Consider the following 14,325-nt stretch of genomic DNA (forward strand, 5'->3'; position numbering starts at 1 on the left):
GATCCTGGGAAAAACGAATTTGGGGAAATCGAAAGACACAGCATGGATTCCTTATTCGCCCAACAAATAATGAATTTCACTCCTGCAAGTTCAGGTAGTGATAACACCAAGACCACTCCCACTAACTGGGCAAACCACTAGAACAGTGATGGCTAACCTTTTTGCCATCGTGTGCCAGGACGGAGGGTGTGGGGGGGGTTGCGTGCATGCATGCCCACACCCATAATTCTATGCACTTCTCCCTGCGCATGTATGCACGACCCACCCCCCCCGCTCTCCCCGCTCCTGGCATGCAATGGCCCGGTAAGCCCGTTTTTCTCTCTTTCTCTTTTCTCACTCCAGAGCCTTTCTAGAAGTCTGGGGAGGGTGAAAATGGCCTTCCCCACCCCCCGGAGGTCCTTTGGAGGCTGAAAATGGCCTGCTTGCCAACTTCCAGTGGGACTGGAAGGCCCATTTTTTGGTGGGACTGGAAGTTGGCAAATGGGCCATTTTCGGCCTCTGGAAGACCTCCATGGGGGATGCTGTTTTTGTCCTCCCCAGACTCCTAGAGAGGCCCTGGAGGCTGGGGACACCAAAAAATGGGCCTTCCAGTCCCACCAGAAGTTGGCAAATGGGCTGTTTTCGACTTTCAGAGGACCGCCAGGGGGTGGGGGATGGGGAAGGCCATTTCGCCCTCCCCAGAATCCTAGAGCCAGGTGTGAGAGAAAAACGGGCCTTCCCCACCACCACCCCGAAGCGCTCTGGAGGCAGGAAACAGCCTTTTTCCCTACTTCTGGTGGGTCCAGAAGGCCCAAAAATCAGCTGGCCGGCATGTGCATGCGCACTGGAGTTGAGATCATGTGCCCACTGATATGGCTATGCATGCCACCTGTGGCACACATGCCACAGGTTCACCACACGGTACTAGAATATAAAATGTGAGCAAACCCCACCCCCTACTAGTAACATCATCATACTGATGATGTTACTTAGTTTGGATAATGAAAGGTCTGCAAGACAACAGCCAAGCTTATTGCCAAGATTTATAATTACTAGAGGAGGTTTTTGTTGCATGTACTGTTGTCTCCAGAAAAATAATCTGCAACAGAAAATAGTGCATATTCCCTCCCCCCAAGCTGAATAAATTAATTGAATTGCTTCAACGTGGTAAGCCCAATCAAATATTTCAAACATTTCAGTTTAATTTCAATTAATCTCCATCTGGTTTTTTCCCCCTATTCAATCATATCCAATTCTTGGAGATTGCTTGGACAAATCTCTATTTTTCTTGGCAAGGTTTTTCAGAAGTGATTTGCCATTGCCTTCTTCCTAGAGCTGAGAGAAAATGACAGGCCCAAGTTAATTATAATAATAATAATAACAACAACAACAACAACAACAAAAACAACAGAGTTGGAAGGGACCTTGGAGGCCTTCTAGTCCAACCCCCTGCCCAAGCAGGAAACCCTACACTATCTCAGACAGATCACCCAGCTAACTTTGTGCACAAGCTGGGTTTAGATCTCATGTCCCCCCAATTTCTAGCCAAATTGGCTTTCCCAAGTTTGATATTTTCTGGATAGCTTATGTCCATTCAAAGCAGAAATACAGGTCTGATCTTTAATTTTAACTGTTAGCTTTCATAATTTTTAACAGACAGAACACTGGCCTATCTAACAAAATGGAATTCAATGGTGAGAAAAGTAAAGTTTTACACTTAGGCAAGAAAAAACAGATACACAGGTACAGATTAGGTGGGACCTGACTCAATAGCAGTAATTGCAAGAGGGATCTTAATGTCCTAGTGGACTTAAATATGAGCCAGCAGTGTGCTGCAGCTGCCAAAAAAGCCAGTGCAATCCTAAACTGCATTAACAGTGGGATAGAATCATGATCACATGCAGTGTTAATACCATTTTATAAGGCCTTGGTAAGTCACAATTGGAATGTTGTGCCCAGTTTTGGTCACCATAATATCAAAAAGATGTTGGGACTCTGGAAACAGTGCAGAGAACAAAAACCAAGATGGTTAGAGGCTGGAGGCTTAAACATAAGGAAGAATGGTTGTAGGAATCGGATAAGTCTAGTCTAATGAAAAGAAGAACTACTGTGTTTTCCCGAAAATAAGACCCTGTCTTATATTTTTTTGAACCTGTAATGAGCACTTGGTGTTATTGTCATATGATCAAAAGCCCGATTGGGCTTATTATCAGGGGATGTCTTATTTTGGGAGAAACAGGGTAAGGGTGACATGATAAAAATGATAAAAATGTTACAATATTTCAGGGATTATCACGAAGAAGAGGGGGTCAACCTATTTTCCAAAGTGCCAGAAGGCAAGACAAGAAACATTGCATGAGAAGCAACCAAGGAGAAAAGCAACCTAGAACTAAGGAGAAATTTCCTGACAGTTAGAACAATTAATCAATGAAATGCCTTGCCTTCAGAAGCTGTGGATGCTCCATCACTGGAGGTTTTTAAGAAGAGATCGGACAGTCATTTGTCCAGAGTGGTGTAGGGTGTCCTGTTAGAAGACCTTCAAGGTCCCTTCCAACTCTGTTATTCTCTTATTCATTTAAGTTATTCCAGTAATTTCAGTGACCTAAAGATGGCACCAATGCTCTATCATGAACCTATTAACTACCTTTAACATGCCAAATCTGATAAAGAAAAAAATAACAATTTAACTTACTAAAGAAGGACCTTGTAAACTGTACAGCTATAATCTAATATCCAAAACCAGCTCTTGGCATTAAGCATAGTAGGAGAAAAGAAGCAAATTCTACATACCTTTTTACATAATTGTTCTGGTATAGTGACATCACTGCTTCAAACACTGACACACAGATGCAAAGACATATTTGTTTATTAAAATCCGTATATGCATCTATCCAGAGTCATTGACTGGGTGGCTATAGAAATGGAATAAATAAATATGTAAAAATGTGCTAGTGTGCATTTACTTATTTATTTAAATTAAAACGTGCTGTTTGTTTGGAAGGCTATGGTGGAATGGTGATTCATTGCAGCTAAGTGCTAAAGAAGCTCACACTAATATTTTGCAGGCCACAGATACAGGAGCATCCATGACTATACATGCTTTTGGAGCTTATTTTGGGTTGGCTGTAGCCAGAATGCTCTACCGGCCGGGCTTGAAAAATGGACATCCTAAAGAAGGTTCTGTTTACCATTCAGACCTATTTGCTATGATTGGTGAGTGAGCACTTCATTGTTTGGTAAATTCCATGGGGCTGTTTTTAGCTAATTAATTAACTTGTTTTTTTAATAACATTTTAATAAGAATCTTGAACTGATCAACAAATCACAAAATAAAAATGACTGCAATAGAAACAATCAAATATAAATCAATTAAAAGCAGCTCTTTGTGCTGAAATGTTGGTAGAATGAAGTGAAGAGGGAAGGAAAGCCTCCCATCCAACTATAGGCCTCAGTTGCTACTTCTATGGAGTATTGCCTCATTGCGGGGGGCGGGAGGGGGGAGGTTCATGCACCCCATGCATTTGTGTATATAGGTGATGTTTTTCTGAACCTTACCTCTTTTCTTCTAGTCAGACAAGTTATTCATTCTAGAGGCCTTTGATCCTAAATGAGACATTGGCACTTAATAAGTGATCTCAAAGTAACTTTGACTCAGATTCCTTATCGTCTGGATGTTGTGTTAAAGATTGAAAACATGACATGTAATGTAAGCAGAAAAATTTCCCCCAAACGCTGTAAAAGTGAAATATTACTCAAACTGTTTATATTTACAGCAGGAACTCAAAGCTGCTTTGCCTCTTCATTTATATATGCCCAATTTCAAGTGATACAGGTAGTCCTCAGGTTATGACTGATCATTTAGCAACCATTCAAATGTATCATCAGGGGCTATTTACAACTCAGATTCAAATTTCCAATGGTTCCCCCCATAATCACATGACCAAACTTCAGGTGTTCAGCAACCAAGCTATATTTATGGCCAATTGCAACATCCTGCAGTCACATAACTGCTTTACAGCTGTTATGCTAAAAACTAGCATTTACTTCCATTTTTTAGCAAAACTGCAGCCATAATGAACCACTGGTTTGCTTAACAACCACATCATTTGTTTAACAACTGCAGCATTTGTTTCACGGCCATGGCATTCCCTTAATGATTGTCACAAAAGAAGTCATAAAATTGGGTTGCTCACACAACCAAACCGTTTACAACCATCACAACTCACAAATATGATGGGCGAGCTCCGTTACATAAATCAAGGACTATCTGAACCTGTCATATTTGGTGTAGTGGATAAGGACCAGGCTAAATGCCTTGAGTCTGTGAGTTCTTATCCTGCCTTAAGCACAAAGCTAGCTGGGTGACCTTGAGTCAATTCCTCTTTCTCAGCCCTAAGAAGCAGGTGAGGGGAACCACTTCCAAAATAGCTAGGCAGTTGCCAGGAATCAAGACTGACACATTTTCTTTTTCAGGTACTCTTTTCCTTTGGCTTTTTTGGCCCAGTTTTAACTCAGCCATTGCAAAATCAGCAGAGGAGCAACAGAGGGCAATCATGAACACATACTTCTCTTTAGCAGCATGCACCGTCACCACATTTGCTTTCTCTATTCTGGTTGAACACCGAGGCAAATTGGACATGGTAAGCATTGCCTTGAACTCCGGTGACAGAGGTCTACTTGAACTAACCAACGTGCTTTACAGCAGAATAATACAGTTTCTCAAAAGATTGCTACATCTTATTAATCCAAGCCAAACTGTTCCAACTTGAAGTTTATAAAAGCATATAAGAACATATGTCTTCTACAAAAATACTCTGTGGCACACTAGGCTCAAAAACTAATTAGTTATACGTTAAGGATTTGCTAATGTGTTGATAGAGATCTGGGCACTTTGAAAATCATTTGGAGGAAGTGCTTCAGATCTTGCATAAGTAGAGCATCTTTCTCCTGGAGAGCCTGAAAAAAAATATGTCTGCTCTAAATGTGGCATTAATTATGCACTATTTGATAATTTGAATAATTAAAGCAAATCTTTTTCATAGCTTATGCAAGCTTGAAAAAAAAGTGCACTTTAATGACTAGCAGGCAAGTATTGTGCTTCCATGTGGTTTAAACTATTTCTTCCGAAACTATCCTAGAGGTTCAAACTTCAGCTGGATAATCATATGTACGGTATTTATAGACGTTCTCCATTACAAATACTATGATGAAATTCTGCAGGAGGTTATTTTAAAGATAAATTTAGAAACTCTGATTTAAATAGTTTCTTAGAGCACAAAAAGTTTAAAAAATTTCTTAAATGAGTCCTTATTTCTCGTTTGTGTCATTTTGTACAAGTCACATTTAAACAATTTTTCACTTTCCCCTCCCTCACTTACATCCCAAGCATAAAATAGCTTTCTAACTACATTTTCTCTCAGAACACTAATTTCTGAAAATATCATCTTCAAAACAGACAGAAACATGAGCATTTGAGAAGTGCCTAAAAACAACAAAAACAAACAGCACCTGCTTGAGCAAATAAGTTTCAGTCTGCACATTGGATCAGGATGTGCAATATAAAATTATAATGACCAAATTCTTTAAGTATACTTACTGATGACATTTTTTTTTTTTTGCAAAATATTGCCATTGTCAATATAAATCTTTCCAGTCCTTAAGATTGGTCTATGTGGATGCTTCTGTAATACATCACATACAGGGTCTTCTTGGTGATGGCACCTTAATTCTTGATTGCTTTCTGAAGGAGGTTCAAGCAACTGTTTCCACTCTTGTTTTGAGATTACTGAACTTCAATTGAAGGTAGTTTCTGCCGTTTTAATTTGTTATTTCTCATTTTATTTCTACTGTACATTTGTTTTCTGTGCTGTTTATTTCAAGTAGTGTTTTATTGTTATTTTATGGTGACCCTGTTGTTTTCAAACCTCTTTGTAAAAGAATGGACTTACAGAATTTAAATAATCAAAAAGGAAGAATTTAGCCATGCTTTGATTATCACATAATGTAGTTGTCAACTCTGCTTGATTTGGCTTGGTGCCTCACAGGCATCCTGCCATTAAAGGCTGGAAGGTGGGGGGAGAAGAGGATGAAAGGAGAAGAGGATGAAAGGGGAATAAATAAAACTGCGTGTATCATTGATGGGAAAACAAGACGGGGGTGGGGGAATGACAGGTGCAGCATCCCACAGCCAGGCACTCTGAGAGATATGTGGATTACCCCCAAACATCTCAGTGTTCTCAAAATGACATGGCAAACTCCAGTTAACTAGAAATGCACTCATCACAGTGGGAGAGATGGGCTTTGGGTGAACCTTTATTTTTTATTTTTTTGTATCTTGTGAGCGCAGCAGAATTCAGAGCTAGCTTGATTTTACTGCAGCCTACACCTTTAGTAAAAGAACTCTTTGCTTTAACCAAATGGAGTCAAGGGCAGGTCTTGACATTGTATTGGGGCAGGTCTGACAGTAGTGCTCTTGTACTTCAATAACAAGGATCATAATAGTGGCTACCCTGCAATTACATACAGTACATTTGATTGATTGATTCTATACCATCAACTCAGGATTGATTCTTAGTGACCATACAGATATCACAGGCATATGAATATTTGATGTGTGATGTCACACAGATATCACAGGAATAGGAATAGCCAAATTCCAATAACCACTGATTCCAAATCAACAGGATTGTTATCACAATGATATCACTTGGATAATGAGATTTCCCAATATGGAAAGTAGAATTCTTATTGATTCCATTGTTGTTTAGCAAGCATTTCTTCCCGTAGAGAATGAGAAACAATGAACAGGGTGAAATTGTTTCTTTACCCAAAAATTAAAAGTACCATGACCCTACTTTTCATTATTTTAATTCTGTGCATATTTAACATATATGAAACTCCCAGGTTTCATTTATAAGAGTTAAATCAGAAAACAAATTATATAAGGTTGATGACCCATTGCCAAGAAGAGAGCATGTATTCATAGATTTTAAACTAGTGGCAGGTCATATATTCTGTATAGATCAGTTCCAGGCTGCTTTTCTAATAAATGAAACTTGATCAGTAGAAATACAGATTTGTGGTTCTGGAGAGCCATGGCTTGGTCTGGGTCTGATAAGGCAGTGTTCTTATGTATCTTATTTCAAGGGTCATACATGGAGGCCATCATGAACTGCTGCACAATTCCTATGGTACACTCAGATCATTTAAAGCAAATTGATATCCTGTGCTTCAGCCAAAAATCCTTTCCCTTGGCATTAGAGATCTCCTCTTACTGGTCATATTTTATGTCTCCTGCAGGTACACATTCAAAATGCCACCTTGGCAGGTGGTGTTGCTGTGGGTTCATGTGCTGACTTGGACATCTTGCCTGTTGGGGCTTTATTAATTGGTAGCATAGCAGGAATCATCTCAGTTCTTGGATATAAGTATTTATCTGTGAGTATTTTTTTGTAAAGAAAAGTAATTCTACTACAGCTTCCACTATCTAGCAAACTCCATTTTCTATATTTCTAGTATCCTAAGCTATCTTCATTAGAATTCCGGGAGTTGTAATCTACTACTGGAATACCTTGTTAGGGAAGGTTTAGCTAATAGATACCAGCATATGGTTGCATGATAGTTGCATATGGGTGTTAAGGAATCTCCTGCAAATTGCCTTTCTCTTTCCTCCAAGTTCCCAGGATCTATGAGATTTCCATCATAGGAAGCAAGCTGTATCAGGGACAGAGACCTCCACACAGAGAAGGGCTACTTTCAAGACACACTTGATAGATGGCTTCTTCAGCAAGGATTTTCTGCCACCTTGGGTGGGAAAGGCAAAACATATACTGGATTAGGCTATCTTAAATATAGCCCTGAGCTATATTGGCATTATGGGGAATGATTGCATTTGGAAATATATAAGTAGCTAGTGCAACCAATATCTTTGAATTGTAGTTATACGTAATATTATACTATGCACTTTCAATCAGAAAGAAGTCTGTGGAAGACCTTGATTCCTGTCTGTTTAAGTGAGACTGAGTGTTGGGTTCTAAGTCTATTCTATTATTGCAGTGAAAGCCAGAATACTTGCATCCTGTCCCATCTGTTTATAGGACAGCAGACTCAAATCAATGTTTAAAGAAACTGCATTGCAATATACCATACATATATTTTATAAAACATGCTAGCTTGTGTAGAATGGAAAGTGAAAAAGAAGACGAGCAAGCTTTATTTTCTTTTAATGGTTATTATAAAATAACCTTTTGTTCTCTTCTAGCCATTGCTGGCCTCGAAGCTGAAAATTCAAGACACCTGTGGTGTCCATAATCTACATGGTTTACCTGGGCTATTGGGAGGGATTGCAAGTATCATTGCAGCTGCTGTGCAGGTTGACAAGTAAGTAACTTGCAGGTTAGCAAGTAAGTTTTTTTTTAAATTGTATTTTACTGTCATTTAACTGACTAGACAGATTTATAGATGACTTTGAAAGAGACTTTCTCACCAAGTAGATTGCAAAAATATTTCATTTGGCAATAGATCTTAAACAGTTTTTCTCTGCCAGTAAAACAAACTTTATAACAAGATTGATAACGACGCCTTGGCAAAGCCATAGAACAAGACTCAAAGAAATCAAACTCTCCAACCACAAAAGAATAAATAAGTTGGGTTGGTAACCTGTTTATTGTTTAAGCGGCCAGTCAGGGGTACTGTAATTTGACCAAGCTCTAGGCCAGTGTTGCCCAAATTTAGCAACTTTAAGAATAGAATAGAATAGAATAGAATAGAATTTTTATTGGCCAAGTGTGATTGGAATTTGTCTTGGTGCATATGCTCTCAGTGTACATAAAAAGAAAAGATACGTTCATCAAGGTACAACATTTACAACACAATTGTTGGTCAATATATCAATATAAATCATAAGGATTGCCAGCAACAAGTTACAGTCATACAGTCATAAGTGGAAAGAGATCGGTGATGGGAACTATGAGAAGATTAATAGTAGTGCAGATTCAGTAAATAGTTTGACAGTGTTGATGGAATTATTTGTTTAGCAGAGTGATGGCCTTTGGGAAAAAACTGTTCTTGTGTCTAGTTGTTCTAGTGTGCAGTGCTCTATAGCGTCGTTTTGAGGGTAGGAGTTGAAACAGTTTATATCCAGGATGCGAGGGGTCTGTAAATATTTTCACGGCCCTCTTCTTGATTCGTGCAGTATACAGGTCCTCAATGGAAGGCAGATTGGTAGCAATTATTTTTTCTGCAGTTCTAATTATCCTCTGAAGTCTGTGTTTTTCTTGTTGGGTTGCAGAACCGAACCAGACAGTTATGGAGGTGCAAATGACAGACTCAATAATTGACTTCAACTCCCAGAATTCCCCAACCACAATGGCTGTCTAGGGAATTCTGGAAGTTGAGGTCCACTCATCTTAAAGTTGCTAAAGTTGGGAAGCATCGCGGTAGGTCATTAATCATTTAGTAACATCAGCACAGCAATATCTGTCAGTCCTTTGGGCAGGAGGGGAACTGAAACTATATGAGGCCCCGAGGAATAAAAAATAGAATAGAATAGAATAGAATAGAATAGAATAGAATAGAATAGAATAGAATAGAATAAAAAAATTTATTGGCCAAGTGTGATTGGACACACAAGGAATTTGTCTTGGTGCATATGCTCTCAGTGTACATAAAAGAAACGATACCTTCATCAAGGTACAACATTTACAACACAATTGTTGGTCAATATATCAATATAAATCATAAGGATTGCCATGGTAGGAATGATGGTAGGAAGAGGAAAGTAGAAATGAAAGAAAGTCCCTTGTGATTTGCATTCCTTTCCCATTCATCAGCCTTGCTCATGCAGCATGTTTTTAGAGGAGTATAAAACATTTGAATGGGCTGTTTTGCACTGCACACTGGCAGAAGCGAAGTAGCTCTCTGCAAAGGGTTAAAGCGGATGCACCTTCAAAGTCTTTCCTAGTAGTCTGTGTGTGGTATGCACTTCCACAGCTGTTTGTTGCTGGGTTAGGTAGAAGTGACTTTTGTGTGTACACATACATCTGAACAACCAGATATAGTTGTCAAAGAAGTCTGCATGATGTTTTCAGATGACACAAAGTTCATTTGTTCTCTTTACAGTGTATCGGTCGGGATGCAAGCTGCTGCTCTAGGCTGCTCTGTTGCAATTGCTATGGTAGGAGGAGCATTTACAGGTCAGTAAAATAAAGACATCTCCAGGAAATGGGGAACTTCATGCAGATCACAACTTCTGTACGTTAAAGGATGGATAAAATGCAGGCTTGTAGTATCTTCAAAAAACTGAATAAGAATTTGCAGAACTGTTCAGTGGTGGGATTCAGCCAGTTTGCACCAGTTCAGGTGACCTGGTTGTTAATTACCCCACCTTCTGCTATCAAAGTGGATCCTGGGCACTGCGCTGCAATGGAGAAACAGGCAATGGAAGCCATTTTCCTTCTTTCTTCTCCCTGCTCCTCCTCCTTCCTTTATGCTGGCCACTCCGTTGGCTGTTTCTTCATTGCAGCACAGTGCCCAGGATCCACTTTGATAGCAAGAGGGGAAAAATAATTTGCCTAAACTAACCCCTCAGTCTCCCCTACATTGGGCCCATCTTTGATCATGCTGCCAACTTAATTCCTTGCCCCTCTCACTTTTGCCTGCAGAATGACCAACACCCCCTGCAGACAACTTCACTGGGAGGCTGGAGTCCCTCTCTCCTTTTCCCTCAATTCTTCACCTTCCCACAGGAGCTCTTGGGAGCATTAACTCCTTGTCTCTATGGTAACACCCCCCTCCTCATTCTTTTGAAACCTCACCTCTTAAAGGAGTCATCCAGAAGAATAGAATAGAGTAGAATTTTTTTTATTGGCCAAGTGTGATTGGACACACAAGGAATTTGTCTTGGTGCATATGCTCTCAGTGTACATAAAAGAAAAGATATGTTCATCAAGGTACAACATTTACAACACAATTGATGATCAATATATCAATATAAATCATAAGGATTGCCAGCAACAAGTTATAGTCATACAGTCATAAGTGGAAAGAGATTGGTGATGGGAACTATGAAACGATTAATAGTAGTGCAGATTCAGTAAATAGTCTGACAGTGTTGAGGGAATTATTTGTTTAGCAGAGTGATGGCCTTGGAAAAACTGTTCTTGTGTCTAGTTGTTCTGGTGTGCAGTGCTCTATAGCGTCGTTTTGAGGGTAGGAGTTGAAACAGTTTATGTCCAGGATGCGAGGGATCTGCAAATATTTTCACGGCCCTCTTGCAGTATACAGGTCACCCTTGACAGTTAGAACAATCAATAAGTGGAACAACTTGCCTGCAGAAGTTGTGAACGCTCCAACACTGGAAATTTTTAAGAAAATGTTGGATAGCCATTTGTCTGAAATGGTGTAGGGTTTCCTGCCTCGGCAGGGGATTGGACTAGATCGGCAGGGGATTGGACTAGAAGACCTCCAAGGTCCCTTCCAACTCTGTTATTATGTTATGTTAAACAGCCTTTTGGCAAAGGGTGGTAATTTAGCAACCAGTTCACTCAGGGTTAAGTTGGCCATCGCGGGAGGCTCGTCGCACATGTGCAGCGGGGTTGGAGGGTGGGGATAGGCACGTCAGCCAACCTGATCCTAGGCAAACCGGTTCTTAAATTATTTGAACCCCAACACTGGAACAATTCCTTCTTAGGTGTTTATTTAATGAAGTAACATGCTATTACAATTAGTGTATTTTTTTTTTTAGAAAAATACAGCATCATTTGCCAGAGTAGAATACAGTTGCTCCTCTGTTTTCTGTATTTTATGCAATCTTTGTTTACCTTATTTTAGAGAATGTTCCCACTGATAACCTTCAGTGTATTTTTTCTTCATGATACAGGATTAATAGTCAGCTTGCCTTTCCTGGGACAGCCACCTGATCAGAACTGCTATGATGACTCTGTATATTGGGAGGTAGGGCACATTTCAAACAATAGAGAAGAACTGCAATCTGTGGCAACATATACACATTTTTTTCCCACTAGGATGTCTGTTAGCTTCGGATTTTTATCACATAGAATAGCATTTTATCACCTGATACATAGAATTGATTCCAGATTTTGTTTTGCTGAATCCAGAATTGGAAAGATGAAGAGTTGCTTATATTAGGATCAACTATATAGTTCTGTTCTTTTCACAGCTTTGCTAAGGTTATTCTGGGCTGAAAACAATGTGATGAGCCAATTTTTAAAAATGTTTTTACTGTCATATCATATTCATCCAGGTTTCGACAGCACAGATGTGATACTATAAATCTTTTTTAATCAATGCTTTTCTTTCTCCCTCTCTCTTTTTCTCTCTCTTCTAGTATATGTTTCCCCTCAATTTCAGAGTCCTCTTATTATTTTCCTTACTATTCTGTCCTATTGTGCATTTCATGGTTTTTCCAACTGTTTCTCTCTCCCTCCCATTGTCTTATTATTCTGTTTTATTTCAGAAACCCATTTCTTAATATTTTTTTTTCCATTTCTCACACAACTATATTTCAAAACATGCACATCATCTTATTTACATACACACACAGACCTGAATAAATGAACACACTGGCTTCCCTACAGCTGCAAACTACATTTTTACATTTCAAATGTATCATGAAGAGGTGGCGGTGGGTGTTAAATGTTTCTTCTCTGTATACCAAGTGCCATGTCAGGTCCTGTTTTCCTCCTACTGCTACTAGTACTACTTTTCTTCCTCCTTCTCCTCAACTACAGAAACATTTATTTATTTATTTATTTTGTCACACAGTATATATAAGCATAAGCATGAAATAATTATACAATATATAAGCATATATATATAAGTATGCGTATGTAATAACTATATTAACTGGATATAACGAAAGGAAACAATAGGACAGGAACGGTAGGCACGCTTGTGTTCTTCCTCACATCACATAAATGATGTGAGGAACAGGATATGGAGTTTGTTGTCTTTCAGTATTCTTGCTCTCCTTTTTTTCTGTACTTCCTCATTCCTGATCTTGCTGAATTCATCAACAATGGCACATGTGGCTTGATGCCATCTGTCATCAAGTAATCTATATGATTTTGCAGCATAAAACTCTGCTCTAGATGATGATCAGCTGTTTCTCTCTGGATAAAACAGACTTATGTCACCAGTAGTATGATACTATCAGGTTTTGGGATGAGGTAAAATTTTGGCCTAGTTTTTTAATAAATATTTTAGAAATTGGGCTGTACTTTTACCAGTACAGAGAAAATAGCTTAATTACATCTTCTGGAGGCTTAACATAAGTATTTGCTGTTTAAATTGGTATATGTATTTTTTAAAACACAACTTTCCAACAATGTGGTTTTGGGAAACCAAGGGACATATAAACATGCAAAGAGGATCAGGGTTGCATAGTGCAATGGTTGTCTATCTCATTCTTGAGATGTTTCCAAAACTTGTTTAAGTTAATGCTTATTTCTAATGACAACCATGTTCCTACAGATGGATACAAAAGGGAGCAAAGGATGGGAAAGCATTTATTTAATCAATTTGACAAATGATCAGACTATATAGACCAGAAACATGAGAGGCAATTCTTCATCTGTATCATGAGTAATGGTACAACTATGGCTACTTTGATATTTTAAATCAACAACCTGGTATAAAAGAGATACAGTCCTACTGGGACATTTCCTCAGCAAATTCACATTTGATTAATTTGGGTTTATAAGGTAGAACAATGCAAGTTCCCAATGGATTATGTTTAGAGATTTAGTAATGCAGAGAGGGGGGGGAGGGGGGGAGAGAGACTCAAAAGCGTCAGTTAAATTCAGTTGGGGTAAAATCAGGTCAGATACTTAAATATCACCTACTTGTATAAATCTCTGTATGCTATTCCTTCTAGATTCCCATTCAAGGAGGAGCACCTCTGGGAAGCAATACAGATTATGAAGAGGATCCCAGCAAACTCACTGTAGAAGCATAGAAAGAATTATATAGGTGCATTTTTTCCCATATGAAGTTTTCAATGTCTGATAAAATATCCATCACATATGTTATTTTTTCTTTCTATTTTTATTATGTTGCTGAAAAATAAAGCCAGAAAATAGCCTTTTATGGACTTTTGCTGAATCCAGAATTGGAAAGATGAAGAGTTGCTTATATTAGGATCAACTATATAGTTCTCTTCTTTTCACAGCTTTGCTAAGGTTATTCTGGGCTGAAAACAATGTGATGAGCCAATTTTTAAAAATGTTTTTACTGTCATATCATGTTCATCCAGGTTTCAACAGCACAGATGTAGTACTATAGATCTTCTTTAATCAATTTTCTTTCTCCCTCTCTCTTTTTCTCTCT

At 38.8% G+C, this 14,325-nt stretch overlaps 1 protein-coding gene across 3 annotated transcripts in view; it reads left to right on the forward strand.

Annotated features, from left to right (window-relative positions):
- Positions 1–14,088, forward strand: part of RHAG (Rh associated glycoprotein) — a 42,926-nt gene extending 28,838 nt beyond the window's left edge. For 2 of the 3 annotated variants that reach the window (XM_058182951.1, XM_058182939.1), the window contains exons 4-10: positions 3,045–3,192; positions 4,453–4,619; positions 7,279–7,416; positions 8,240–8,358; positions 10,099–10,172; positions 11,858–11,931; positions 13,874–14,088. In XM_058182951.1, the coding sequence (XP_058038934.1) occupies positions 3,045–3,192; positions 4,453–4,619; positions 7,279–7,416; positions 8,240–8,358; positions 10,099–10,172; positions 11,858–11,931; positions 13,874–13,954 (801 nt within the window). In that variant the 3' untranslated portion in view covers positions 13,955–14,088. Of the gene's footprint in view, positions 1–3,044; positions 3,193–4,452; positions 4,620–7,278; positions 7,417–8,239; positions 8,359–10,098; positions 10,173–10,640; positions 10,759–11,857; positions 11,932–13,873 lie in introns of all 3 variants that reach the window. The other variant, XR_009155066.1, reaches the window with a different exon arrangement.
- Positions 14,089–14,325: the final 237 nt, after the last annotated feature.

Source organism: Ahaetulla prasina, chromosome 1, assembly GCF_028640845.1.
Source record: "Ahaetulla prasina isolate Xishuangbanna chromosome 1, ASM2864084v1, whole genome shotgun sequence".
In the NCBI taxonomy this organism is placed as follows: domain Eukaryota; kingdom Metazoa; phylum Chordata; class Lepidosauria; order Squamata; family Colubridae; genus Ahaetulla; species Ahaetulla prasina.